The sequence below is a fragment of the Salarias fasciatus genome, chromosome 9 (genome assembly GCF_902148845.1).
Source record: "Salarias fasciatus chromosome 9, fSalaFa1.1, whole genome shotgun sequence".
Taxonomy (NCBI): domain Eukaryota; kingdom Metazoa; phylum Chordata; class Actinopteri; order Blenniiformes; family Blenniidae; genus Salarias; species Salarias fasciatus.
Genome location: NC_043753.1, coordinates 25,176,664 through 25,203,955, shown reverse-complemented (window position 1 = coordinate 25,203,955; position 27,292 = coordinate 25,176,664). Strand labels below are relative to the sequence as shown.

Sequence of the window (27,292 nt, the reverse complement as noted above, 5' to 3'; positions counted from 1 at the left end):
TTGGACGCGCTCGCCGTTCCCTCTCGTAAACACGGGTCCTGATCCGCCGGCGGGTCCAGAGCTCGGCCCTCTCTGCTCCCAATGAGGTGTGAGCCGTTTGTCATCACGTCCTTAAGGTGGCGGCCATGTCTGCTGGAGCGCCTCCGCGGCTCACTGATGGACGGATGTTGCTACGCTGCGGTCCATCAGGCCCATCAGGCCCGGGATGTGGATCTGGCCCGGGATGTGGATCTGGCCCGGGATCTGGATCTGGCCCGGGACCTCGCTGCAGCCCAACTTAAACAATCGGCAGCGTTGGGGCGTGAGGACGGCCGACGGAGCGGATCACGCCGGCAGGCGAGGCCGCGGACCGTCTTCCTGGTGACTAATGGCCCGCCGCTCGGGCCGCCTGACCCCTCCCCCGCCCCGGCCGCCGCTTCAGGACTTCCTGCTCCTCACAGTTTACTCTAAAGTCTATTTTTACCCTGGTCTGCAGGGGAACCGCAGCGAGAGCCAATCAGTCGGCGATCTGAAGCCCTGAACAGTCAGCAGACAGGGAAACCAGCAGTTCTGTGCTTGAAGTATCTGATTTGAAAGAGTCTGGAAGAAAGTGGAAGTGATCTTTCTGAGAGCTCCTGAAGTCAGCTGGGGAGTCTCACTGGGAGGTTTTTCTGCTTCTTTTGAAGAAATCTTTTCTAAACTCTGGTTTTCAGTAACTGAGCTCCACTAAACTCAGCTGAACCTGACATGAGCCATGTCTCACTGTTTATAGCATTAGCATTAGCATTAGCATTAAGCTACCGCGGTGCTGTTCTGCTGTCTGCGTTTTGCTCGTTTATCTCAGCTCCTGTTCGTTGCTTCTTCTTTTCGTCGTCGCTTCTCTCCAGAATCAGTAACATTCCTGTCACGTCGTTAGACCATCTTCCTCCAGCTGACCTCAGCTGAACTGGTCTGACTGGACTGAGCCGGGCGGCGAGGATCCCTCGGGTCCTGTCCCGGTCAGCCTGGTCTCCTGGAGACCGATCAGTCAGACGATGGCGTCTGAGGTGACGACGGTCCTCATGGCTGGTCTCAGTGTGTGGAGCTGAAGTTGATCAGGACCCTCTCAGGACACACACACACACACACACACACACACCCCAGGACCCCTCCCAGTCTGTTTCCATGCTCAGGTCTGGGTTGAGCTGCTTGCTGGTGAAGTGGCGCCCGTCTCTAATTGCTAACATGGCGCAGCTCATTCATCAGGCTTAGCGACTGTCCAGCATCCATCATCCTGAATTCTGAGTTCCCCTCAGGTACGAGCCCCCCTCTGCTCTCACACACACACACACACACACACACACACACACACACACACACACACACACACACACACACACACACACACACACACACACACACACCCTTCCCATGCCACCACTCATGCGTGCGTGTGCTTTGACGGCCCGTCGGCGTTCCCCTCCTGACTTCCTGTCTGTTTCCATGCTGGAGTGCAGAATGTCTTCCATGTGGCGGCGGGCGCTGACGGCTCGGCCAGCCGGCGCTCCGGCGGCTCTGCCTCCCTGGAGCCCTGCTCCCCGGCGGCTCCGCCTCCCTGGAGTCCTGCTGGCCGCCGCTCGCCGTGCCGCTCGCCGTGCCGCTCCCTCAGCTTCCAGCCGGGCTGTTTACGTGTTGGTTTTAGGGAACAGGCTCTCCTCATTAGTGGCCACGCTCCGCTGGAAGCCGGCGCTCGCCGCCACGGGGTCGGCCGCACAGGGCCGGGTGGCGCGGAGTTCAGGACGCCGGGTTTGCTTCCAAGGCTTTCCGAGGCCTCCAGGAGCGGCTGATGAACCCCAGGGGGACCCGGAGAGCCGGGCGGCGGTAATGAGACGCCGGACTCGGACCCGCGAGGTGTTGATTAGTCGAGAGCGCCCGAGGCGACCCCGGCTGCCCCTCAGACCTGCCGAGCCGGGGGATCTGGACCCGGCCCAGGGGTCGTTGGGCCGCCCGGTGGCGACCGTCTCCTCTGATATATGGCGGTGTTTTCTCAGCTCCGCATCTGGAATATCAAGACAATTTTCACTTGTTCCACTGGCTGATTTTATGACCCGCTACAAGCCAAAAACACCTAATATTCAATATTTTTAACTTCTTTTTGCTCCAGTGCGTAATGTGTGTGAGATGACGGCATTGTTTTCAGGACCCCTGACTGATGAAATGCTTCGCGATTCGCCTAATTGCATTGTGGGAACGGAGCAGCGGGTCCAGCCTTGCTCTCAGACGCAGCAGAACGGCGGCGCTCAGAACACCGGTCCCGCCGTCCGCCTGTCCAGGAACAGTGTCCCCGTCACAGCCGAGGACAGAGAGACAGACATGAGAGCAGCGCTGCAGCTGAGAGGAGCTGGACGAAGCAGGAGAAGAACAGGGACTCGTAAAAACTGCCGTTCTAGAGCAAATTTGAAACAAATAAAAAATAAACACTTGGACTCTATAAAAGTCTCCAACTCTTGGTGTTTGGAAGTGGAGGACGTCACGTGGAGCTGATGTCTTCTCTTCAGCTCCTGATTGCAGAGCAGAGCTGGTCGTCCATTACTTTTGTATTTATTGTATAGTTGAGAGATTACTTCAACCAAAAGCTCTTATTTGTGTTTTTTTTTTTGTTTTCCTGGTGTTTTTATTTTACATCAGTGCTGAAGGAACACTCTGACAGAGCATTTAATTCCATGAAGCAAATAGAAAATAATAAATAAATGATTCCTGGTCTCCTGAACAGAAGCCCTCAGCGGATCGTTCCCTGAAGCTTCTTCAGTCAGTTCTCTACGGTTCTCACTGCTTTAGGTTAAAGAAAGGTTTCCAAAGTCTTTCAGTAGATCTGATGTATTAAAAGATACCAGAGCAGAACGATGTGAATTTTAAACACTATTATATTGAACTGAAATCCCTGAAGATGGGAGGTCAGAGGTCACATTGAGTGTTTCATTGCGCTCCTTTAATCAGTTTCTTAATGAACCTGAAAGTCTCCACGGTGAGACGAGTTCCAGTGACACTCTGAAACAGGAACATGGTGTTTTCTGTCTCCATCCCTTCTTCTCGTCAGCCTCCACCCCTCCACCCCTCCACCCCTCCGTCCTCCCGGCTCCCTCTGCTCCTCCACCCCTCCCTCCTCTCGGTGTTTCTGCCGGAGCGTTCTGGCGTCTGCTCGTATCAGACGGAGCTCGTTTGGCTGCTGAAGCAGTGGGTTCAGCCCAGGGCTGCCCCCCACCCCTTCACCGTTTGGCTGGCCGCTCCCTGTGTGGCTCCGTCACGTTGGAGGCCAGCGGGTCAGATATTGGGACTCCCTGCTGACTGCTGCTTGGCTGCGGCGGTCTGACTGGAGAGCAGGGTCCGGTGGAGAGGATCTGCGGCGGTGGCATCAGGGCTTCCAGCTCTGATTGCAGCCATGTGTGTGAAACTCGGCGGCGGCGGCGGAGGCCGTGCAGCAGGCCGGCTCCACGTGGTGGACCCTGGAGCCCCGCGCCGCCGCTCTGCTGTTCGCCTCCCTGTTCCACCGGCCACCGGCAGCCCCGGGACCCCCGGGAGACTCCAGAAAACCCTCCGTCAGGTGGAGGAGTGGAGGGGGGATGACCACATGTCTGAGCCTCCTCAGAGGGTTCCTGCAGACCCGTCCTCCCACAGTCCGCCTGGTCCTTCGGACTCCCTGCCTGCCTCACACACAGCTGCTTTCAGTCACACCCTGACGGCGGGCCCGCCGCCTCCCGCCGACCCGCCACGCTGATTCCTCTCGGGTTGCTTTAATTAGACCAATTATTGTGTTGGGGTCGCAGCTCCCAGCAGGCCTCGGCACCGTCTCTTCCTCATGTCTCTCCCCGCTTCCATCTCCAAACACAGCCGAAGGCCGTGAGGAAGCCATTATCCGGGAGGAAAACCGTTAGGCGGGACCCGGCTGACGTGCTAATGGCGCCGGCGAAGCGGCACAGACCAGAGCCGGCGCTGGTCTCGGAGGACTCCTCCTTTTGATATCCGGCCCTGATAAAAGGCATGCCGGAGGAGGGCGAACGGGAAAATAAGACCGTCCGCGGCATCAAACCGCCGAGCCTGCGACCCCGGAGGCGGGTCAGGACCGCCGAAACACAACGCCAGCTGATCGGGCCACAGCGACGCCCATCCTGCTCTTTTTCTCTCTCCTCAACAGAAATGAAAACAGTCTCAGGGCTGATGGGAACAGCAGCCGTGACTGGAGGAGGGACATGCCGTCGGGCGGCTTCGGGCCGGTTTATTGACCGGAGTTCAGCGCAGGGAAGACACACTGACGGAAACGGAGCATTTTCCAAAATGCCCGTAAAAAGTGATCCACGGACCGGTACCGGTGGTCTTAGACCCCCGTTCTAAACCTTGACAGAGGGACAACAGGGACGCTCTTGTCCGCCAGGCTGAGCCTGAACGCCGGCCGTGGGCGAGGCAGACAGGCTGCCAGCCGGTGTTTCATTGTGAAGGGGAAGCGCTGTTGGGGTGGACGGCTGCAGGTCGTCTCTGTCACCGTCAATGAGGTCTCTGGATCCGACAGAGCGTCGAGCTCAGCGAGGAGAGTGAACAGCCTGTGTTCGTGGGTTTGGCGTCTTTCGGCAGCGCTGGCTGAGAGTCCTGAGCTGTCAGTGTCACGCCACGCCTCCACACGGAGCTGTCTGAAACCCGGCACTGCTAGCTGCTAGCGCCGGCTGACGCAGTCCTCCAGGAGACACAGCGCCCTGTGTGAGGTGAGGACCGGACCGGGACGGTCCTGATGACTGTCGGGATCAGAGCCAGACCGGCGATGGTTTCTGACTCGGTGGTGCAGTGGTTAGCTCCGTCACCTGGGCGTTCTCCAGCTGGATCGGACGGTATCAGGGTGGACACATGGTGGGTCTGGATGAGGGCTCTGCTGGCTCCACCTGCCTCTGTTTGCTGACATCCTCGTTCGGTTGAACCCTGGAGGAAGTCTGGACTCGGTGAACTTTGGTTTTTCTGTTTCACACTCAGGCCTACATTTAGTCAGGAACAAAACTGTAACTGAAGCGACTGACCTGCTCCGTACTGTGGTAGAGAACATAAAACTATCAGAAACACTCCAGCGTGTAGACGACACACCACGGCTTTGTTCTGTTTCTCAGCTCAAACAGTCCAGTGTCTTCTTGCGGCAGACGAAAAGACATCGCTCCTTTTTCTGGAGAAGTAATCATAAATCAGTCTTTTTGGTAACAAAGAGCGTCCTGTGTGCGCTGTGCAGGCCTTGGATTTCGAGCGCGTACCTCTTTACTGTCGTTCTGGGCCGCTGCCGCCGGACATTGAGCGATGCAGCAACTGGAAGCGAAGTGGAAATGCAGTCCGGGCTTTAATCAGTCTGCTCATGTCATTTCTAGGGAGCAACAATACGGCGAGATGAACACTCCGGAGCCATCCTGGTCGCCCGGATCATGAGAGGAGGGGCGGCCGACAGGAGCGGTGAGTTCCTCTTCTTCTGTTGTGCCTCATGGAAACAAACGCAGTGTGAGAGCGCTCGGATCCCCTCCGACCCGCCCCTTCAACGGTTCCCCGTCTCAAACCGTGTCGCGCTCTGCAGGACAGCTCAGCAACGGGCTCGGCTGTTCGTCCACATGTTTTCCGTTTGACTCCTCCTCCGTTGTCCGGTTCAGCCTCGGTCAGAGCTGCAGCCTCGTTTCCACGTGTCCACAATGAGGCCCTGGTTCCTCTCCAGTCTCAAATGCCACCATGACCATAAACATTAATCCGCTGTTCAGCACACGTCCCCGGGCTGGCAGCGCACAGGAGGCGCTTGAGTCCGGGAAGCATCAGACTGAGTGTGTGTGTGTGTCTGTGTCTGTGTCTGTGTCTGTGTCTGTGTCTGTGTCTGTGTCTGTGTCTGTGTGTGTGTGTGTGTGTGTGTGTGTGTGTGTGTGTGTGTGTGTGTGTGTGTGTCAGGGCTGATCCACGTTGGGGATGAACTGAAGGAGGTGAACGGGATCCCTGTGGACGACAAGAAACCCGAGGAAATCATCCAGATCCTGGTGAGTTTTTTTGAGTCTTTCCCCTCGGTGACAATAACTTTCCTGGTTTGTGGAGGGAGGAAGCTCCCTGTGTGGAACAGCCTGGAACAGCCCCGCCCTGACCTTTCTTCACACGCCTCTCCAGACCTTTAGAGTGTCTTCCTCCCCCGATGCCTCCCTGTTAGACCCGGGAGGCTTCCCAGACCGAGAGCTGCAGAACAGATGACAGCTCTCAACACTCCTACCTTCACCACACACACACACACACACACACACACACACACACACACACACACACACACACACACACACACACACACACACACACTCCCACACTCTGTTTCTGCCAAGCACAGTCATCTAATCCTAATAACCCTTCTATTGTTGAACAATCACATGTAGCGCTGCATTAGATGTGACTCTGACTGGATTAGGTGCTTTGTGGAGTTTCCCCCCCCCCGCCCCTCGTTGAACCTACGCACTCCATCTGGACTCTCCTTGCTGTTTAGGCCCAGTCTCAAGGAGCCATCACCTTTAAAGTGGTCCCTGGCGTTAAAGAGGAGGCGCCCATCAAGGAGCCCAAGGTAGGTCCTCCATCCTCACCGAATCCGCCTCCTGCCCTGCTGCTGGACGTCTAACACTGTTTTGGAGCCACTGTGAAGAAATCATGTATGTGCAGGATAAGACGAGCTGTGTAATGGTGATGAAGGGGAAATGCAGTCACAGACCCTCTGTGTGACGACCACGGTTCATGGGAAGGTTGCAAGGTTCAGTTGAGAGGTTGCATGTCTCTAACATTTTTACGTTCAGAGATACTTGTTGTGGAGTTTAGTGTGGATTGGTGTGTTACATAAAGTAATAGCTCTGGACAGCTTCAATGGATTTGAATTGGATTTTGATGGCCAAGGAACACATGAACCCTCATGGTTTCGCGTTTTCATCCCTCCGGGCAGATAAATACCAGAATCCAAATGTGGATTTGGAGAAGGCGTTCAACCATGTTGCTAATGGTGTCTTGTGGGGGGGCTCCGGGAATACGGAGTCCGGGGCCCCTTGTTAAGGGCCGTCCGGTCTCTGTAGGACCGGAGTAGGAGTCTGGTCCGCATTGCCGGCAGTAATGGACCTGTTCCCGGTGCATGTTGGACTCCGGCAGGGCTGAACTTTGTCACCGGTTCTGTTCTTAATCTTTATGGACAGAATTTCTAGGTGCAGCCAGGAGCCAGAGGGGGTCTGGTTCAGGGACCAGGGGCCGGAGGGGTCTGGTTCAGGGACCAGGGGCCGGAGGGGTCTGGTTCAGGGACCAGGGGCCGGAGGGGGTCCGGTTCAGGGACCAGGGGCCGGAGGGGGTCTGGTTCAGGGACCAGGGGCCGGAGGGGGTCCGGTTCAGGGACCAGGGGCCGGAGGGGGTCCGGTTCGGGAACCACAGGATTTCATCTCTGCTTTTTGCAGATGATGTCCTGTTGGCTCCATGGAACTTGACCATCATGCACTGGGGCGGTTTGCAGTAGAGTGTGAAGTGATGGGTATGAAGATCAGTACCTCCAAAACCGAGGCCCTGGTCCTCGACCGGAGGAAGGTGGTCTGCCCTCTCCAGGTAGGTGGAGAGACTCTGGTCCAAGTGGAGGAGTTTAAGAATCTTGGGGTCTTGTTCACAGTGGAGGAAGGGTGGAGGTGAGATTGACAGGCGGATCGGTGCAGCGGCTGCAGTGATCAGTCGTTGTATCGGTCCGTTGTGGTGAAGAAGGAGCTGAAAGGCGAAGCTCTCAATTCACGGGTCAGTCTACGTTCCCACCCTAACCTATGGTCATGAGCTTTGGGTCATGACCGAAAGGACAAGATCCCGGATACAAGCGGCTGAAGTGAGCTTCCTCCTTATGGGGGCTGGACTCCCTGAGAGACAGGGGGAGGAGCTCAGTCACCAGGGAGGAGCTACGTCACAAGGGGGAGGAGCTATGTCACCAGGGAGGAGCTCGGAGTAGAGCCGCTACTCCTCCACATCCAGAGGAGCAGTGAGGAGGCTCAGCACCTCTTTAGGACGCCTCCCTGGGGAGGAGTTCCGGGCATGTCCCACCGGGAGGAGACCCCGGGGAAGACCCAGGACACGGGTCCAGAGACTATGTCTTTCCACTGGCCTGGGAACGCCTCGGGATCCTCCAGGAAGAGCTGGAGGACGTCTGCATAGAGGGACCCCCCAACACCAAAGGAAAAAAAAATTCTGGATCATTAAGCTTTAAAAATCCCGATAACGATCCTCATTGCAGTCAGATGTGTTGGAACTGGGAATGCAGGATATAGATATTTGAAATATATCTAGATCCATTATTCATGTGGTCCTGCACTTTTGTGTATTTATAAACACTGGAAATATTACGTTGGGAAAAGGCAAATCTAATTTCAGAGCGCTGTTTATGTTTGAGTCATGTAAAGTGAGGTCAGTTCAGACGGGTGATGAGATGGAATCATGGCCCTTACTCATGCAGATGCTATGCTGTTGTTGGTTTTGTTGCTTTGAGTTTTGTTTTTGCCTGTAAGTTGCTCCTATTCGAACCCGAGCGCCGAGTCTGGCCTCCATGTTGTTTTATGTGACCGTCGATCTTGAAATTCACATTCAGTTCAAAATACACTGCATTTATCAATATATAAGTTTGACTTTCTGCCCATCAAAATGACACGGTCCGGTTTTGGCAGTAAATAATTCAGTTCAAATACAACAAATATTCCAACCTGCATTTCTGAGAAGAAAAAATCCTGCAGAGGGAAAAAGTGAAATGAGAAAGGAGGATCCAAAACATGCTGGCGCCAAAATTTCATCTGAAAACACATCTTAGCCTCCAAGACAAACAGTAGCACCTCCGGCAGAATGCAGCCACGCTGGAGCACGTCTGCATGCTTTCAGTGTTCTGACCTTCGATGGTCCTGCTGCTCTGAATCAAGACAGGTTTCACCGTTTAGTGAGAGAGAAATGTTTCACGCTAACAATCCCCAAGCATCACTGCAGAGACTCTGATTTCTCTGAGTTATTTAACTTCACAGTTACAGCATCTCTCACGGTGATGTGGCCCCTGATGGCGTCGCTCTCGGTGATTTGATGGAGTTTATCGGATGGTCTTCAATAAGCCGCTGCCTTCAGCCTCTTCCTTTTCTTGGTTATTTTCACTGTGACCAAAGCTAAAGCATTCATACGTTCATGTTCGCTGGTCAGCAGTGAATCACGCTGCTAATGTTCCGTCAGTCTGACCTGAAACGTGCCTCCTCCTCTTCAGACCTCCTCTCTCTGTCTCCTCACTAACTCGAGGTGGGATTCTCAGGCGTGTGGTTTTGTAGAAAATATCTGGCCGTCATCTGTTTTCCGGACGCTTTAGCCATCCATCGTAGCAGCGTTCCATCATTCTCGCTCGCCGCGGTGCTGATACGCCATTTTTCATGTGCTCATCTCTCAGCGGGAGACCCAGGCTGGATTCGGTCTCTGGTTTTAAGCCGCGGGGTCAAAGGGCGATGGTCATCACTCATACTGCAGCGTGGAGGACGGGGTGGGCCGCCGCGGTCCTCTGTCACGGTGAGGCGCTGGTTTCGGAGGTCCGTCTGAGGACCTGGTCCAGAAGCAGCCAGCTGGAGGGCAGCGGAGGCCGAACATGCTGCAGCCAGGTGCAGGAAAGCAGGTCATCTCCGAGCGCAGACTCATGAGCAAGGCAGCCAACGCCACGCTTATGACCCAAACTAAACATCTCCGCTGAAACATAACTTCACTACATGGCACGAAGCACTCCTTAAATCAGAACGACGTCGAACAATTTAATCTCCCCTCCCCGGCTCTCACTCACACACTCCTCTTCTCCCTCCACATGCACCGAGGTGTTCTCGGAGTGATAACTCATCGCAGCAGAGCTTAATTTGGACTGAGACACAGCAAGGTGCTGCAGGTTGCAGCTCTGCTGCTGAATTTTCCACTGGATGAGGTGTGTTCGAGCATCACTGCCAACGTGGATCACACACCCAGGAAAAACACTGCGTTTTGTTCTGCAGGGTCGCGCCTCGGTGTGGAAAGACTTCTAATATTAGCCTGTATACATGTGGGATGATTGAAAGTGGGTGGAGCTTCGGGTCTCCAGTGAGAGCGTCTGTCCTCCTCAGGTGGACGTCATGCTGACGGGGTTCAGCCTGTTCGCCCGCTGCTTCAGGTTTCATCTTCTGATTGCGTTGACCTTTCTGGAATCGTCTCTTTCAGCATTTGCGAAGCTCCTTCTGTTTAAAGCTAATTCACAGTGAAGCATTACACCTTCCTGTTTGTATCCTCAATCCAGCTCTTTGTGTTGTCCCCTCCGCCCCCAGGTTTTCATGAAAGCTCTCTTTGACTACGACCCGAAAGAGGACAAAGCCATCCCGTGTAAGGAGGCCGGCCTGGCCTTCAAGAAGGGCTCCATCCTGCAGATCATGAGCCAGGATGATGCCACCTGGTGGCAGGCCAAGCACGAGGGCGACGCCAACCCCCGTGCCGGCCTGGTCCCGTCCAAACAGTTCCAGGAGAGGTGAGACGCCCGGCTAACAAGGCGGCCGTCCGCTCTGCTGTCACACACTCCGCTCTCGCACTCTCCCCCCCCCTTTTTCCCCCATTTATTTCTCGCTCGCCATTCGGCCAAAATAGTCTGGATTTCCGCACGGCGTCTGGATTGAAATGAGTAATGACAGAAAATGATAGCGCTGGTGCCGGTCCACGTTGGACGCGGAGCGGATGGAAAATCGTGCATCAGTGCGGCCTCCTGAGCTCTGCGTTGCACATCAAGTGCAGCGCAGAGCTCAGGAGGCCGGGGCAGGTTCCTGGCACCGTGCGAGAGCACCCGAGGAGGGGAAGAAGAAAAACACAGTTGAAAGACGGCGGGCGAAGAGCAAATGAAAGCAGAGAACATTTCACGTGGAGATTTATCCCTGTCGCTCTGCGCATAGCAAGGTGTTGTTTTCCCTTCATTCATCTCACTTCGTCTTCTCCAGCCTCTGGCGGTCTGCGGTGTTAATCATTCCCTGAATGCGTATTAGCAGTGATGGATGTGGTGTGGGGTCTGGTTTTCTTCTGCAGGAGGCTGGCACTGAGGCGACCGGTCACCACGCTGCTGCCCCAGCGGACCTCCAGCAGACGCTCCTGTGAGTATTCCTGGCCGGCCGATCCAGACGTCCGATGTCTTCATCTGGAGCTGCAATGCAGCACTTAGACCAGGTGTATCAAATATAAGACCCAAGAGGCTCCAGTCCTCTGCCAACAAAGAAATACTTCACATTTTATGTTGTATTGCTGTCCCAGTCAGACCCTCTGAAGATGAGACTGGATGTAGCAGCTGAACTGAATTGGACAGGCGTCCCAGTTCCCAATACTGCGTTCACAAGACGGTAGTCCAGAAAACAAACTAACTCCTTCAGCATGAAATAAGTCCAGGAGGTGCTGCTCTTCGCTACATACTGGTTTTATTGTCGACGCATCCAGGAAGTGTTGAAATGAAGTGTTTATTGCTTCAAACAGCAGGTCTGGTTCTCTGAGCCTGTGTGTACAGTGAGTCCACATCGCAGCTTTGTTCTGTTCCAGAACCTTCCGTTTCCTCAGGAGGACTTCCCAGGTTGGCCTCACATGGTTTTTCCTGCCTGGGAATTGGGAAACTACATGCGACTCCAACATAACTTGTAAAAAAAGAGCCGGACTGACTGAACCACACTGAATCTTTCTGTTCCGCTGCGCTTGTCACCGCTTGTCGTCAAAGGAAGTGCTGCGTCTGGATTGACCCTTCCTGCTAGCGTCTTGTCTGCTTGCCTTTCCGCCCTCCATCCTCCATCCCGCTGCCTCTCTCAGTGTTGATGTGGTCGTGCAGCAGCTCTAACGCCGTGGTGGAGGTGGAGGTGGTTCTCCCTCTGGAGAACTCCTCCCGGCCGCCACACCCGCCCCGCCACTCCTGCCGACAGATTCATGATCTGACGCTGAAGACACAGGTGTGACGGAAGCTCTGCGGACTGAATTTACCTTCCCTGTACGATAAGCTCACCTCCACCGCCGGCCCGAACCCGTCAGCAGAGCTCTGCTGGAACAGGCCTGGAAGCGACCGACGAGGGAGCGGAGGGATTACAGTTAAACTACACTTATAAATCAGACGCTTGATTAGCTGGTAATGACGACAGGAGACATAAACCATGCTGCAGCAGTAGAAACCATTACAGATGACCAGGGGTCTCTGGATTTTCAGTCCCAGAGATTCGTTGTCGCACTAATGCGGCTACAAGTCCAGTAAAACGTGAGAGTAGAAACACGGCAGGCAGCGTCCAGTCAGCTCGTCAGGGCTCTCAGTGGAACCTCACAGGAGAGGGGGGGCTCCAAAACGGTCCAGAACGCCTCAGAGCAGCAACGGCTAATGTCGCTGGTGACTCAACGTGAGTACGGCTTGACATGATTCAGTAGACTGAATGTTAGGAGCCGCCAAGAATCAAAAACTGCAGCTTCAACAAGTCGTCTTCACTTCAGCGTCGTGCAGAAACAGGTCAACTCCGCAAAATTCTTCAGTTAAAAACTGTTTTCACTGCTTGTTTGACAGCAAGATGACTGGATTTGGTTTCTTCCCTCAACCTTGAATCTGAAAACTACAGTTAACTGAAGTTGTTTTGGTAATAAAAATATGTATTGGCAAGGATTGGTTAGAATGAAGTAGACACTTCGGATTCACACTTCTAATAACAGCACGACTGCACGTCAGTAATTATAAGATGTGCAGCAGAAAACGGTAACAGAGAAGGAAAAGCAGAGAAGCTGTTGACATGATGAAGCAAACAACGAAGGCTAATCGTGTCCCGAATACAAAGCGGCCAAAGCAGAGGAAGAAATCCACAGAAGGCTCTGGAACAGCAGCTGCTGGACCTGGATTATCAACAGTGACATCTGGACACGGAAAATATAAATGCAGGTTATCCACTAGTGTGACTTGTCGTCCAGAAAATACAGAATCCACCATTCATTAGAGGAAGCTCATATTATATTATACTGCTGGACACGAGTCCTTCGAAGTCCATCAAATGTGGAAAAAAGTTATTTATTAGCTGTTACAGCTCTGAAGGGAAACATTTTTTTCATGTAGACACAAAATATGTGAGATTTTGCTATAATTTCTATCAAATGCAAATCCAAAGTAATTATGTTCATATATTTTAGTATTTAAAAAAATATGGATCAAAAATAGGCCACAAAAAGTTCCAGATATTTCAGTAAGTGACTCATAAAACATTTAAAGAACGACAACGCTCGAGATGAAGAAGGACTGAGTTTCAGTAACAGTCTGGATCACCTTAATACTGTTTCTGTTTTAAACGTTTTGTCGTGGTTGAGTATTATCTGTCATCCAGGAATCAGCATCTTAAAAATACTAAAGTACGATTTCAAAAAGTGTTAGTTTCTCCATTTCAACAGGATTGATAGGAACACACACCTGTGTGTCGTCTGCGTAACGGGGACGGCTGCAGCACGCGGGCTCGTCCTGTGTTCGGGGTTCAGAATGAGCAGAATAAAGGCTTGCATAAGCTTCATCCTGAGGGTGATAAAGATAGTAGTTTATAGGTTTGCAGGCGGTTGCCAGACGGCCATTTGGCGCGGTGCGCGGCGAGCTGCAGGGCACCGACCAATGGGGAGCCAGCTGGCTCGCCGACTGCACATTACCACGAAGCGGCCTGTGCCGCCTGCAGGGCAGACCCTCGCCAAAACCAATACGCTCCCGGCTCATATGCAGAAACATGTCCGTGTTGCCCCGCCCACCAGCCCCCTGGGCTCCGCCCCCCTTTGATGGCTCTCTCACTCTCGTCTTTATCTCCTGCCAGTCGCACCATAACCACGCGACCACATTGTGAAGCCCAGCGAGCGCCCGTCCTCCACGGGGGGGAGCGTGTTTCCTGCCTTTCATTCAGCCCAAATATACAAACCCTCAGCTAAATACGCTGCTGCTCTCATGAATGACCCCACTGAACCCGTCCTTGTTCTTATTGGCCGTGTTTCTCGCTGCAGATTACCGGGTTTCAAACGGACGCGTCCATCTGGCTACTTGTTTCGACACGGCGGCGAGCGTTTTTAATGTAACGTGACTCTCTCAATACGCGGACTCCAGAATAAGCGCCGGCGCTACGCTGACCACCTCCAAACTTAGCATCGGGGCTCTTTCACATCCAGCCTCCAGCTCCGGCCTGCCGGTGAATTATAGATGTTGTCATTTCCTGGTTATGTTCGACCGCATACTGGCACGCGTGGTGCTGAGCGGCCAAAAATAGCCTGCTAAAAAGATTTTTTTGTTTCGTCTTTGTCAGACAGTGCCGCTCTGTTCCCTCACTGTTTCATTTTAATGGCCCAGTTCCTCCGGTGAGTTATGGGATGTGTAAGCCTCCCTCCTCGCTCTGCTCGCAGAGGGCAGGTGTAGAGTGCAGCCGGTCGCGGCCCCCGCCGCCGCCGGAGCGCAGGGCTGCAATCCGTTCCTGAGAGGCCGTGATGAACGGCTGCAGGGATGATACCGGGGCGCTCGGCGCTCGCTCCCCGGCTGGGGAGAACGCTCCAGCCACTTTTAAAGAAGAGCGAATGCAGATGCAGGGGCAGGTATTGAGTGTAGAGGGTCTGGCCGGGAGCCGCCGAGGGGCCGCTTTCGGTAGCAGAGGCGGCCCCGAGGAGCGGCGGCGGCGGCCCGGGTCAGCAGACGGAGCTTGGCTCGAGGCCGCCCGGGCCGTAAACTACAACCTAATTGAAGGACGGCGTGGAGACCCCGCTGCTTCTGAGGCGGTGATTGAAGAGGGGTCCTTTCCTTTCTCGCTCCTCTCTCCGTTTCCAGCCCGGGAGCTCCGTCGGCTGCAACAATATTGGTGTTGGCGAGGGGCTGCGGCCGGCGTTCCTCAGCCGTGTCCATTTACGCCCAGCATTTGCAAGATATAAATATTTCCCGCGCTCGGCGGCGCTCCTGCCGCTTCCACCGAGGCGTTCTTTGGCCGTGGAGCCGAGGAGTGAAGCGCCGCCGGTTGCTCCTCCTGGACGAGCTATCGATGGGCGGCGTGTCGGGACCGGCTCATCGTCCCGCCGTACCCCCCCCCCCGCCGCCGCCGCCGTCAGCCCCTGGCTCGGCTCCAGCCGCTCCGTCTGCAGCTGGCGGACGTCCTGACGGCGTTCCTGCAGCGTGCCTGACGTGCAGGCCTCTCCACTGTCTTCATTGTCTGATTCGGTCCGCAGGCTGCCAAACACGTGGACGCACTTATGGCTCACCGTGGGGTCCCTCCACACCGGCCCCCTCCTCCCTCTGGTGAACAGTCCAAACATTCTGAAATCGGTCTTAAGTGGCCCTGAACTCGGCCCTGCGCTCCATTTATCCGTCCGTTTCAGTTCTGAGCCTAAATGCTTACAGACGCAAGCGGAGACGAGGAGCTCACGGGGTGAAGAAGGAAATGTCCTTATTCTCCAAGGAGAAGAGCAGATGAACCTGTGAAGACCACCCTCAGCAGTTCACTCATCCAGACCTGCCTTCACATTAAGAGCCCCGGCTGATGGAGTCCTTCCTTCACATTAAGAGCCCCGGCTGATGGAGTCCTTCCTTCACATTAAGAGCCCCGGCTGATGGAGTCCTTCCTTCACATTAAGAGCCCCGGCTGATGGAGTCCTTCCTTCACATTAAGAGCCCCGGCTCGTGGCTCCGCCTCCAGTCAGGGTGCTAATGCAGACCAGCTCTCCTGTCTTTCACTCTCGTCTCCTTCCTGACTTTGAATAATCAGCTTTCTGCTTGAGCGCCAAGAGATGTGTGGTGAAGATTTAGCTCATCTGGAAAGTTCTGTCGACCAGCAGAGAGTGTGTCCCGTCTGGAAGGAGGTGTGTGTCTGCCGGCGGGCTGCTGGTTCACTGAGAGGCTTCCTGTTACCAGCTGCAGATCCACGTCTCTCTGATTGGAGTGAATATACGGTGAGGGTGAAGCTGATGTTGTGACTCAGAAGGTTGGACAGTTTTCATATTCGGTGCCGGTAGCCGACGTACCAAACCACCGCGAGGCTTAATGAGTGCGAATTCTATTCATATATTTATTTAATACTTGGTCTTCTTGGTTTGTTTTAAGCCATTTTTCTCTGTTTTGAAAAGCTTAGAAATGATGAAACTTGATGAAAAGAACACCCAGAACGATGGATTGTGTTATGGAGGATTTGAGCTCCAAACGTAAAACTAGCATGGCGTTGTTAGCATAACTGGCAAAAACATGCTTTTAATGAAAGATGCAGTGAGTAGGAAGATAAAAAAAAAAATACCATTGAATTTGTTTGACCTGCAGCCACCTCTGTTTGACCCCAAAGCTAATGTTAGCAGGACTGAGTTAGCATCGCTGCCAAAGATGTTTCAATGATAAAATGCAGCTGAAGTCAAACCCAGTAAGGAGGAAGACGATAACAGCTGCACTGCTAGGAATCTGGGAGATGAGGGAAATAAATGTTTCCAACGGCTGACAAATAACAGAGCGAGGATGAAGAACTACAGTCCGAATGCAGCGCTAGCATAGCGCAGTAGCTGCTACTTCAACAAATGAATCTGAAGAAGAAAGTGAATGAATTTATATCCGGCGATGAGGAAAACTATAAAACAACAGATTTGATGATAAACTAGCAGTGCAGCCTGTTTGAGTCAAAATGTAGAATTAGCGTAGCATGGTTAGCATCACTGCTAGAAATGCCTTTCTACCAGGTAATAAAGAGGAAGGATGACAGCAGAGCAGAGCGGGCGTCGCTGCCCGATCGGCCGGCTGAGGAGGAGTGTTTTGATGAGCCTCCTCTTCCTCACGTGCTCGCGCAGCCTGGCCGTGCTTGGAGGGACCGATGCCATCAGGTCTGTTGGTTTTAATTCAGGTAAACGGTTTGTGCGGTCCTGCCAAACCTTGTGTTTACGGCTCGTCTGATTGTCCGGCCCTCGGGGCTCGGCTGCGATGCCGTCATGTCTTCAGACCTGATTAGCAGACGGTGTTTCTTTCCCCCGACGTTTCCCCTCGTCTCGCCCTCCTGTCCTCCTCCGTGGTCCGTCTCTGGCGTCCAGCGGCGGTGTCCAGGCTGCCCGGGATGTCGGCCCTCCACTGCGTGCTCTCCTCGGGTCACGGCTAGACCTCTGGAGGAAATCAGGAACACTTTTAGTCTCATTTACATTCTGCAGCGTTATCTGGAGCAGCAGATGAAAGCTTCCCGGCTGGAATGGAGCGCAGGCGTTTCCATATCTCCACCATCCTCATGCTGCTCCCTCTTTCAACTCTCCCCTGTCCTCCCTCCGTCCCACCGCCACCCCGTCCGTCTGGCTCGCAGCCGCTCAGGTGTGGTTCGCACGGCAGCAGGACGGCGGCGTCCTCAGTGGAGGACGCAGATAAACAGCAAAGCTAGCGCCCAGATGATTAGTTAGCAGTAAGCTAACGTGGCGCTGTGGCCGAATGTTGGAGAACACGTGAAGGACAGGAAGCGTCTGTAAGTTCCTCCAAATGTCCTCAGCGTCTTAAACCACAGAGACGGTCCCTCTGCTGCCGGTCAGTCCGTCCTCCTGGGGACGCTCTGCACTGTGGAGGGAGCTCCAGGTCTTCCTGCAGAGCTCCGCCCATCTGAATGTCTTTTCTTTGTTTTCTTCTCCCTCGAAGACGCAGACGCTCCTCAGACATGTCCCTCAGACTGTGTCTCACTAGGTAAACGCTGGCGGCCTGTCCTGTCTGTCTCAGTAGAAACGTCTCTCAGTAGCTTCTAGAAGTCCAGACTCAAGGTCCACTTCCTGCTGTGTTCATGAACCGTGGCTCTGTTTTCTTCTAAAACCTGCGTCAGTTCAAACCTTTCTTCAACGTTTGACGCTTTAAAGCAGGAAGGTTGACCTTGAAGATGGACTGATTCATACTCTGTGTTGTTTTATTTACGTTTTCCATTTTAGACTGTTGTGAGAATGAGACTGAGCCACTTCCTGTTTTTACTCTTGTCCTGATTTCTGGAGTTTTTTTAAGAAGACTTAATTCAAAGCAAAACCTGCAACTAGCAGGAGGTTTAACCAGTTGGGATGGTGCTTGTTAAACGAGATCGTGTGGACAGTTTTAGATTACCAACCCCGAGTGTAGTTCATGTTTTGTCCACAAGAGGTTTTTCTTATTGAGGCCCTGTTCACACCTCAACAGGTTCAGGTGAAAACAGCGTCTGTCTACGCAGGTCTAGAATCTGATGGACACGTTATGAAGCGCTTGCTCGGTGAACTCGACATAGCATTTACAGCACTGGCACATTCAGAGGAATTACAGTTTAAAGAACAGTAATGTTAAACCACAAGGCTTCTAAACCTTTCAGATGTGATGTGTTTAGCTCAACAATTGCAGTTAATGTGTTTAAATATTTGGGTTCCTCATCATTCCAGCGGAGAATAGTCAGCAGTGTGTGATGTATTTGAACGCAGCGCCGAATCCTTCCTGAACAAAACACGCTGGTCTGATACACATCTGTTGGTATTGCAGAGTTTCTTTCCTTCCAGAGATATATAAATATCCATAAACCAGTGGAAAAGTCATGAGAGCGACGCTGGTTTGAAAGGTTTTCCACTCCTTCAAAATCCAGTTTGACCTCAGCCGCTGATGGTTCTGCGCGATAGAGAATGTTTTAGAAAACACAAGATTGTTCATTGTTCTCTGACTCTGTGTGTGTGTGTGTGTGTGTGTGTGTGTGTGTCCACATTGTGTATTTTCTGTACTTTTCCTCTGAGCTGCAGGTTTTAACTCTCTCCTTGTCTCTGTCGTTTCTCCTGCTCGTCTAAGACGACGTGGCCGTAGACTTCGGTAGGTTTCTTCTTCTTCTTCTTCCCTCTCTTCATCCCTCCACTTGCTTTTTTGCGGACAGACCTTGTTTTTCTAACCGGGACTCATCTCCATCCCTCTGCTGCTCCGGCGCTCCCAGCTGAGGAGGTTGAAGGTACTGACTTCCTGTTGGGTAGCCCTTCCTGCAGCCCCGCTGTGATTGGTTCACCTCTCGTCTCTGCTCCCTGTGCTTCCTGTTTCTGTGTTCCTCCTCCTCTCATGGCAGAGCTTATTGCTCCTAATCATCCCATCACATCTGTAACCACATCTGCCGGACTCCCACATCGTACTAATGTGATAACAGACACCAGAGGTCCTCTGAACCCAGCGCCGTCCCCGGGGCGGGTCCAGCTGCTGCTCCAGGGCTCCTCGAGGCCCGGACACACCTGGGGGCTCTCAGGGTGACCCGGAGGGGCTTCTGTTTTCTCTCTGGATGAACGTGAAGGCTTCGAGCCTCAGAAAGACCAGTTTTTCCAAAATGTTGCATTTGCAGCAGCAGAGGTGGCCTGGAGCCGGGTCGACAGGACCTCTTCATCCTCAAGGTCATTTTCTCCCAGAGACTTCATCAGCTCACGCTGGCAAGTCCAGCTGGAAGGGGTCTGACTTCTCCTTAATGTTTAGACGTGTATTTCATTTATGTCACAAAACGTTCTCATTAGAAGTGTGTGATTTTCATTGAAAGCTACAGTAGTTCGAAGTGTCTGGCAGACACACAAAGGGTAATTTGTCAGGCTGAAGAGAAGGATGGATCTGTCAAAAATAAATAAATATAAAGTGTCACCGATAAAGTGGCATCAGACATGACTCCATGAAGCTGAATTCATGTTTAGCAGTGAGAAGCTGTCAGATGAAAGTTAGAAGCTGCAGCTGGAACAGCGCCAGACACCAGAGCTGTGTGTGAAGCCAGAGTGTGTGTCCTCAGGAAACAGGAACTCCGACGGGAACAGAGAAGCTGGATTTCTCCGGCGGTGTGCTGTGAGGTCGAGTTTACAGTGGTGGAAGTTTGACTCCTTCAGGAGAGAGTTTGGGAATGACTGTACAGAAAGGCTGAGTCACCAGCGTGACCTGATGACCCCTCCTGCCGGAGAGCAGAGTGAGCGGCTGACCCCAGGTCAGTGGCTCCTGCTCGGCCGGAGACCCGCCGCTGAGAGAAGACCTGGTTCTCTGTCTCTCTGGTGTTTTTATGAAGACCAGTCGATGCCTGCTGTGACTGATTCCTCTGAACATGATGCTGTGATTTTCTTCTGGCTTCTGTTTCTTCTCTTCTCCAGACGACATTGACTATAGTAGTGGATTCCACCTGGGTGAGGAACTCTTCTTCTCTTCTCCTCTTCCTCTTCCTCCTCCTCGTCTCTGATAGACCAGTCAGATCCGTCCTCTGCTCACCCTCTAACCAGTCCTCGTCCCGTTTTGTCCCTTTTTCCCAGACAGAAGTGGAGCAGTGTTTTCCCTGTAGCGTGTTGGTGCTGCTGGTTTGAGTTGGACCGGAGTGTGTGTGCCGTGGGCCGGGCCTACGGGGAGCTATTTCTGCCGGGTGCTGACAGCGGGAGCGCCCTGGCTCACGGCATCATGGGTCTGCAGCATGTAGTTATCCTGTTCTGCCTCTGCTGCTGGTCGGAGGACGTCTCTGAACGCTCCTGGAGGGATTCGGGTTTCAGGAAGGGCTTTGTTGTGGAGGTCCGGTTGATGTGGTTCTGGTCAGACTTAATGGCGATCGCCGTGGCCCGCTTCGCCTCGGCAGCCCTCTCCAGAGAGCTGCTTCCAGTTCCCTGTGTTGTCGAGAGAACCTCCTCCCATGGCGTTTCTATTACGGCTGTCATTTCCCTGACGGACCACGAGGCCCGGTCCTGCCGGGGGACCGCAGGCGGAACCGGCTGAGTCCGGGTCAGACCCGTCAGTCCCTCGGCCCGTCCTCATCTCCTCCTGTCTGTTTTGAGACGTGAGATCAGGAGGTGAAGCGTGTCAGACCAGGGTCCCTTCCTCGCCAAACGCAGGCTTTGCCCTCGCAGTGACCCTTCCTCCTCGTCAGGTCGTTGACCCCGGGCTCTCCTCTTCCTCTCGGTACCCAAACACACTGCAGCGCCCCCCCCCCCATCAGCCCAGAACCAGGCTGAGCTGAAACGGGAGAGCCTCGGGAGGAGGAGGAGAAAGTACAGTGAGTTATAATAACATCTTCTGTTGGATGTGGTTGTATGATTTAAAGTTGGCCCGTCCCGAAAAGTTTGAAATCCTAGAGCTTACAGATGCTTTTGCAATGCTACTGAGGTTGCACGGGGAGATGGAGGCGGCGGCGGCGGCGGGGGGGGGGCGGTTTGTGTTCCCTTCATGCTCGACTCCGTGATGCAACGTCTGTAGCGTCTTCTGCCAGAAGCCGTCCTGGAGCTCGGCTTGGGGGCGAGCGGATTCCTGCGCTGCCTGAGTCCAGCACCCCCCCCCCCCCCCCCCCTCCAGCAGCCATTACTGTCTTTATAAAACATTTGTGGAAAGATTTCCTGTCAGGATGAAGGGAGTGGACAGAAGGACAGACTTATGAATCAGTGAATGGGTGAACGAGTGGACAGACACTTGACGTCGCTGGGCCATGAAACGATAAAGAGATATATCCCAAAATAACTCGTCCTAGACAGACATATGAGACATGGTGGACAAAGGTTTCCATTGACTGCATTCATCCATGTCTTGTTAGAGAATATGGACAGCCACTGGTAGAGAGAGCCGCCCTGCTCTGAGCCAATCACATGTCTGGAACTGAGACAAGCAGAGTTAGCATCCAGCAGGAGCCGTTAGCCTCAACACGTCGTGACATCGTCGTCAGACCGTAGATAGAATATATATCTGTCTTATTCTGAGTCTCAGCCGCTTGTTGCCGCCGGCCCGGAATAGAGCGGCCGTTCGGGAAACCTCCCGATGGCCAGCCTGCCCCTGACTCTGAACCAGAATTGTATTTATGGTAAAACTGTTGAGAAAAATTGTATATAGCCATTTTGAGAACATTTATTGAGAATTTTGGGCCGCATCACCCTGCTCTAGACAGATGAGTGAAAAGACAAAGTCAGACAGCTGCATGGAAAGATGGAGTGATAGATGGTCAGAGAGAGACGAATCAGATGGACAGATGGACGAACGACACTGCAGACTGATGGAGAGATGAACAGACGGAGGGAGAATGGAAGAACAGATCAATGAGCAGAGAGATGAGGACAGACCAGACGCAGGATGAAAACTTGAGTGGAGGACAGCTGGACTCACAGGTCCAGTTCACCAGCTGAGGCTTCAGCTGCAGGAAGACTTCAGGATTAGTCAGTTGTTGTTTTTCGCCCGTCTGTCTGAACACTTTAATGGTTCCCCGTTTACTGAGCAACCCTGGATTCAGTCGGAGCAGGTCAGTCCTGAGTCTGGTTCATTCACTCGGTTAAAGATTGAGGAGAGACGTGATTCTCTGTCTCTTTGGAGCATCTTCTGTCCAGCATCAGGCTGATGAGACAAACAGGGATTCAACATTTAATATCAGCCTCGCTGGCTCTCAGAGACCATCTTTGGCTTGTTGGGAGGATTTTCAAGGACTCCAGTAGGAGTGTGTGTGTGTGTGAGTGTGTGTGTGTGTGTGCCAGCTCTTGAGGCATTAGGCATCGTTTGGAGAGCAGACGTTCTCGGCCCAGACAGCTGTGGGTTGAGACGGAGGGGAAAAACAAATGGCGTTTGACACAAATGGCCGTCTGAGCGCCGCCCCGCTCTGGAAGCCCGTAACACTGGGTTCACTTCCCCGAGGCCGGCGCCGTGGAGGCCGCTCCGGAGTGTGTTCTCCCAGAGAACGCTGGCAGAGCGGACCGCCGTGGAGAGGCTTCTCCGGCTGGCCCGCTCTGAAGGTCATCGTCTGACTCTCACTTGCTCCCTCTACAGGTCGGTGTGGGTTCTGTACTCCGTCCTGAATGACTCAGCTGCTGCTGGAAAACTTCCGAGGCCCGAGGCAATCAAATATCCAAAGATCAAGCATGAAGCCCGCTTTATTACGGCGCGGTGATCATTTTAGCAGGTGGGAGCAGTGGAAGGACAGCCACCTCGCCGTTCTCACTAACTGCCCCCCTCCACGGCCCCCGGCCCTCAGCTCCCTCAAAACATTTTCCAGAAGGAGTCCTATTGTAACAGTGGGAAGCTCGGGGTCAAAGGGTGCAGGGTCCATTTGGAACCGTCCGGGTTCTCTGCTTTGGAGGCTTTTCAGTGGGTGTTCAGCTGGAGCAGTGCTGTCGTTCAGGAGCAAACCACTTCAGCTTGTGTGTGGATCAACAGCTGCTGCAGCAGGATGCGCATCTGGACATGGACGCAAACGGGACTGAGATTATGTTCGTTTCCTCTTCATTATGCATTTCTTGACTGAGATTTGTTATTGAGGAATTTAAGCAGCGTTTGACCACATTTCTCTGACTGTAATTCAGGTTTTTCAGCTGTGACTCGCTCCAATAAGAGTTTATTAAAACATAAAGCCACATACCATCTGGAACGCAAATGTTTTTGCATTTTTGATGGACGTGATTTGAAATCCAAACCGTACGGTACCTTGATTATCATCTTGGCTTCAGTTACTTGGCTTCAGATAAAGAGAGAGAGAGAATGTGTCGGCGTGCTTTCAGAGTCCAACAACCAACTGACGACAAACCAGGAGCCGCGGTTCACCGTGTGGCGGTGTGGGAACCTGGACCCTGTAGGTCCGGAGAGAGGCCCCCCTGGTGGGAACCTGGACCCTGTAGGTCCGGAGAGAGGGGCCCCTGGTGGGAACCTGGACCCTGTAGGTCCGGAGAGAGGGGCCCCTGGTGGGAACCTGGACCCTGTAGGTCCGGAGAGAGGGGCCCCTGGTGGGAAGGCGGGCTCTGCCCGGTTGCTGTCGGGCCCTCGGCACCTCGGGGCCTCTCAGCAGGTGTTTTCTCGGTCAGGGTTTCCTCTTCGCCTCGTCGTGGTGGAAATGAGGTGTGATTGGACGGACCGGGTCGTTCCTCCTCTGCTCCGTGTGGTCGTCCTGCTGGAGGTGAGACGTCTGGACGCTGGTCTGGTTCTCAGACGTCTCGTCTTACAGACACCTCCAGTCGTCATGAGTCACCTCTTATTTTAGGGAACATTTCTCTCATTTTCTTTATTGCTTTTGGCAGTTTGTGATCAGAAAGTTTTCCAATTTGCCCTTTAGACACGATCGCACTAGAAAGTGGACAGGGAGGATTAAAGATGGCTGCAGACGTGTGCATGCTTCTGAAATGCATCAGATGATGGTACATCCAGGGAAAGCTGGTTGTTTGGGATCCATCCTCTGAACGTGATCTCTCACTTCAGAAGTTTATCGTTCTCACTTGAAAACTGTTTCTCGTGAGAAGATTCTGTTGAATTTAGGCTGATGTTATCAGAGATGCGGGTTGAAGGGCCGTCAGTAAGAATCCGTTTGGAAAAAACAATGAAGCAGAGTTTAGACTGAATGTTCCGTAATGAAGGAACACGGTTTCATTTACATCCAGCTGAAATCACAAGCTGCGGTTTAGTTGTGATGGTCAGAAGCTGGAACAAACAGCATGAAGCCTGAGTGTCCCGGAGTGTCCCGGAGTGTCCCGGAGTGTCCCGGAGTGTCCCGGAGTGTGTGGTCTTGTACGACCTGCAGGCCTCCAGTCTGTTGCGGGTCCAGGTCCAGAGCCCAGGCGGGCTTTGCCTCGGTAGAATGTGTTCTGTCAAACCTTTGACTTCAGTAAAGAAACGTAAACTCCAAACCCCGACGCACGCCGCCAGCCACCGCGAAGCTTTCCTTCCAAGGAAACTCAAAACACAATTAAAGTCAGCAAATTTGATTGTGGCCTCTCAAAGCCCCGAGCGGCGGGCCGGCCCCTCGCTGCCGCTCGCGTCCTCGGCTCTTTTCCGACCGGTGACCTTTCCGCTCACGTCGTCTGTGACAAACACGCCGGCGTTCCAACATAGCTGAGGCTTTCTTCTCCTGACAAGTGGGCCGGCTTCCTTCAGTCAAACAAGCCCTGAGTCAACCCCCGGTCCTGGACCAGGCTCAGTTCATCCCCGCCGTCAAATCCCCGCAGAGGACCAGACGGTGACTGAGAGCTGCTTCAGAAGACCGGCCCAGCGGCGGCGGGAAGATTGAGTCCTGACTCACGTCTGGCTGACTCGTTTCACGCTACACCGTCGAAGTATCAGTGTCAGAACAGAAACGCACAAAGCCGTAGAAAGAAGGAAGCGCTTTAGGAAGACCTGATCTTCCTCCAGCTGGATTTACAGACAGACAGCGACTTCAGTCCCTCAGGGAACTGCTCTTTCCATTTCCTCATCCTATTTCCAGGGTGCAGCCACTTGAGGGAGCTGATGGGGGTCAAAGGTCATGCACAGGGACCCACAGTGGTGGTGTGTGTGATTCCACCCTCTGAACTGAAGATCTGAAGCCTGCAAAGTGAATAATTGGGCCGTTTTTGGTTCAGAATTAAACTGAATTAAATTGCCAGTGTATGGGTCAAAGGTCAGACTCGGTGGAAAGGGTCGCCGGTTGGTGCTCCGTTGTCTCTGCAGGTAGTCCGGCTGTTGCCAGAGGGAATCTGACCGCGGTCGGCGTGTTGCAGTGAGCAGGAGCGGCTCTGTGAGCGCCGTGGCTTCACTTCCTACCAGCAGCGCTCGCTGCACCTGCCTGGGGAGCGGCGCCCGGCCCGCCACGGCTTGACAGACAGAACCGATGACTTTCGCCGTGTTATTCAAAGCCTAATTAGCCGGTAGTGTGTTTACGGCGTGATAAACGAGGAGCCGGTGTGGCTTGTGGGGCCCCGAACCTCCAGCAGGATATCGCTGTCCCGCTCTCCGCCCCGCTGTTTATTGTAATGATGTCAACCCTGTGGATATTGGTTACAGCCTGATGTCTCTGCAGCAGAAATGCAGATGAGCGGGGCATGTTTTCCACTGTGTGGCGGGGGGGGGGGGGGGGGGGGCGGGGGGGGGGGGGGGGGGGGGGTGGGGGGGGGGGGCTGCTGAATGAGTGGATTAACCACAAGAGAAATGGCACAGACTGTAGAAGCCTCAGAGCGGCCGCAGTGGAACAAAGTCTGCCCTCAATGTTCACTGTAACACTATATCCACTGCTCCGGCCGTGTGTGTGTGTGTGTGTGTGTGTGCGTGTGTGTGTGTGCGTGTGTGTGTGTGCGTGTGTGTGCGCGTTCAGCGCAGGTCCTCATTGGACAGCAGCTTGAATGAGAGGGTGGCATCAGGAGCTGTTCAGGCTGCGTTGTTCTGAACCACAGTTCTTTGATGTGACTGATTCGTCATTACATTAAAAAAGGATGAAAACAGGAATGACAGAAAGTGGGTGATTAGCAGCAGTGGAAGTTTCTGGGCCTGGAAATGTATTTTCCCCACTTTAAGTGTCTCATTCCAAAATCCATTCATATCTGGGTCAGAGGTCTGGAAACTCGTCTGTGTTTGACTGATTATTAAACTCTTTACAACATGGAATACATGAAAATATCTGTTAGTTTGTCATTTCTGACTCGTTCTTCCAGCTGGGAAGTGACAGCCAGAGACTGTTCTTAGATTATGAAAACAACCAGCTTCACTCTCACTTCTCTGAGTCCGTATGTTAATGAGTTTATAGTATTTTTGATGTTGGTGCAGTTTGACAGGTCAGGTTCGCCGACAAATTTAAATTTTTAGAATATTTGGTGAATGGACAGTCAACATCTGTAGTTTAGATGCAGAATACTGACAATGATGACAATAAACTAATGAATTTATGATGTGAGCAAATGAGAGAAAACTTCACTTATTATCTGGCTTTTATAAATAAAGGAGACTGTTTGTTTGTTATTCTTAAATATATGCATCCAACGATAATTTCAATCGAGTGAAAAAAAAAATCACTTAGCAGAGAACAAAAAAAACTCAAAAGAAATAAAAGGAAAAGGGAAACAATGGCATAGCCAATGATAATATTATTCCTTAATTTATTGGGGAAATATCCACAATTATTAAGCATCAGCTTTTTCGTTTTTAACTTTTTTTTTTTTTTTTTTTTTTTTTTTTTTTTGCCTTTTGAACTGTCATTGATGTTTAACTCCAAAAAAAAAAATCCTAAAAGCCCTTTTTAATGGTGGGTATTAAAGTTCTTCTTTTATTAAAGTAAATCTTATTTAGTCCCCGAATCCCGTTTTCCAGCCCAAACGTTCCCAAAACTGAAAGAGAATTCAGACGACGCCAGCGAGAGTGAGCAGAGCTGCGATCTTAGCCGTCCCCGGGTCCTGAGCTGCACCCACATCTGACATTAATACAAACGCAGAGTCCTCAAATCAGAGGTGGAGGTCTCCTCTCGATACTGCCTCGCTCCATCAGACCAGGACGGCCGTGCTCTCAGAGGACACGCTGTGCCGTAAACAAATGAGACGACGGCTGGCGTGAAGCGAGCGGCTGTTCGGCCCAACAGAACAAACACCAAACATCAGAACCTCCCAACCTGCTGCCCGCTGACAGCCGGGCCCC

At 52.9% G+C, this 27,292-nt stretch overlaps 1 protein-coding gene across 4 annotated transcripts in view; it reads left to right on the top strand.

The window, feature by feature from the left end:
• Positions 1-27,292, top strand: part of mpp7a (MAGUK p55 scaffold protein 7a) — a 111,868-nt gene that overhangs the window by 61,166 nt on the left and 23,410 nt on the right. For all 4 annotated transcript variants that reach the window (XM_030099830.1, XM_030099827.1, XM_030099829.1 and 1 more), the window contains exons 7-11: positions 5,355-5,436; positions 5,914-5,999; positions 6,488-6,562; positions 10,308-10,504; positions 11,050-11,114. In XM_030099830.1, coding sequence (XP_029955690.1) covers positions 5,355-5,436; positions 5,914-5,999; positions 6,488-6,562; positions 10,308-10,504; positions 11,050-11,114 — 505 coding nt within the window. The remainder of the gene's footprint in view (positions 1-5,354; positions 5,437-5,913; positions 6,000-6,487; positions 6,563-10,307; positions 10,505-11,049; positions 11,115-27,292) is intronic.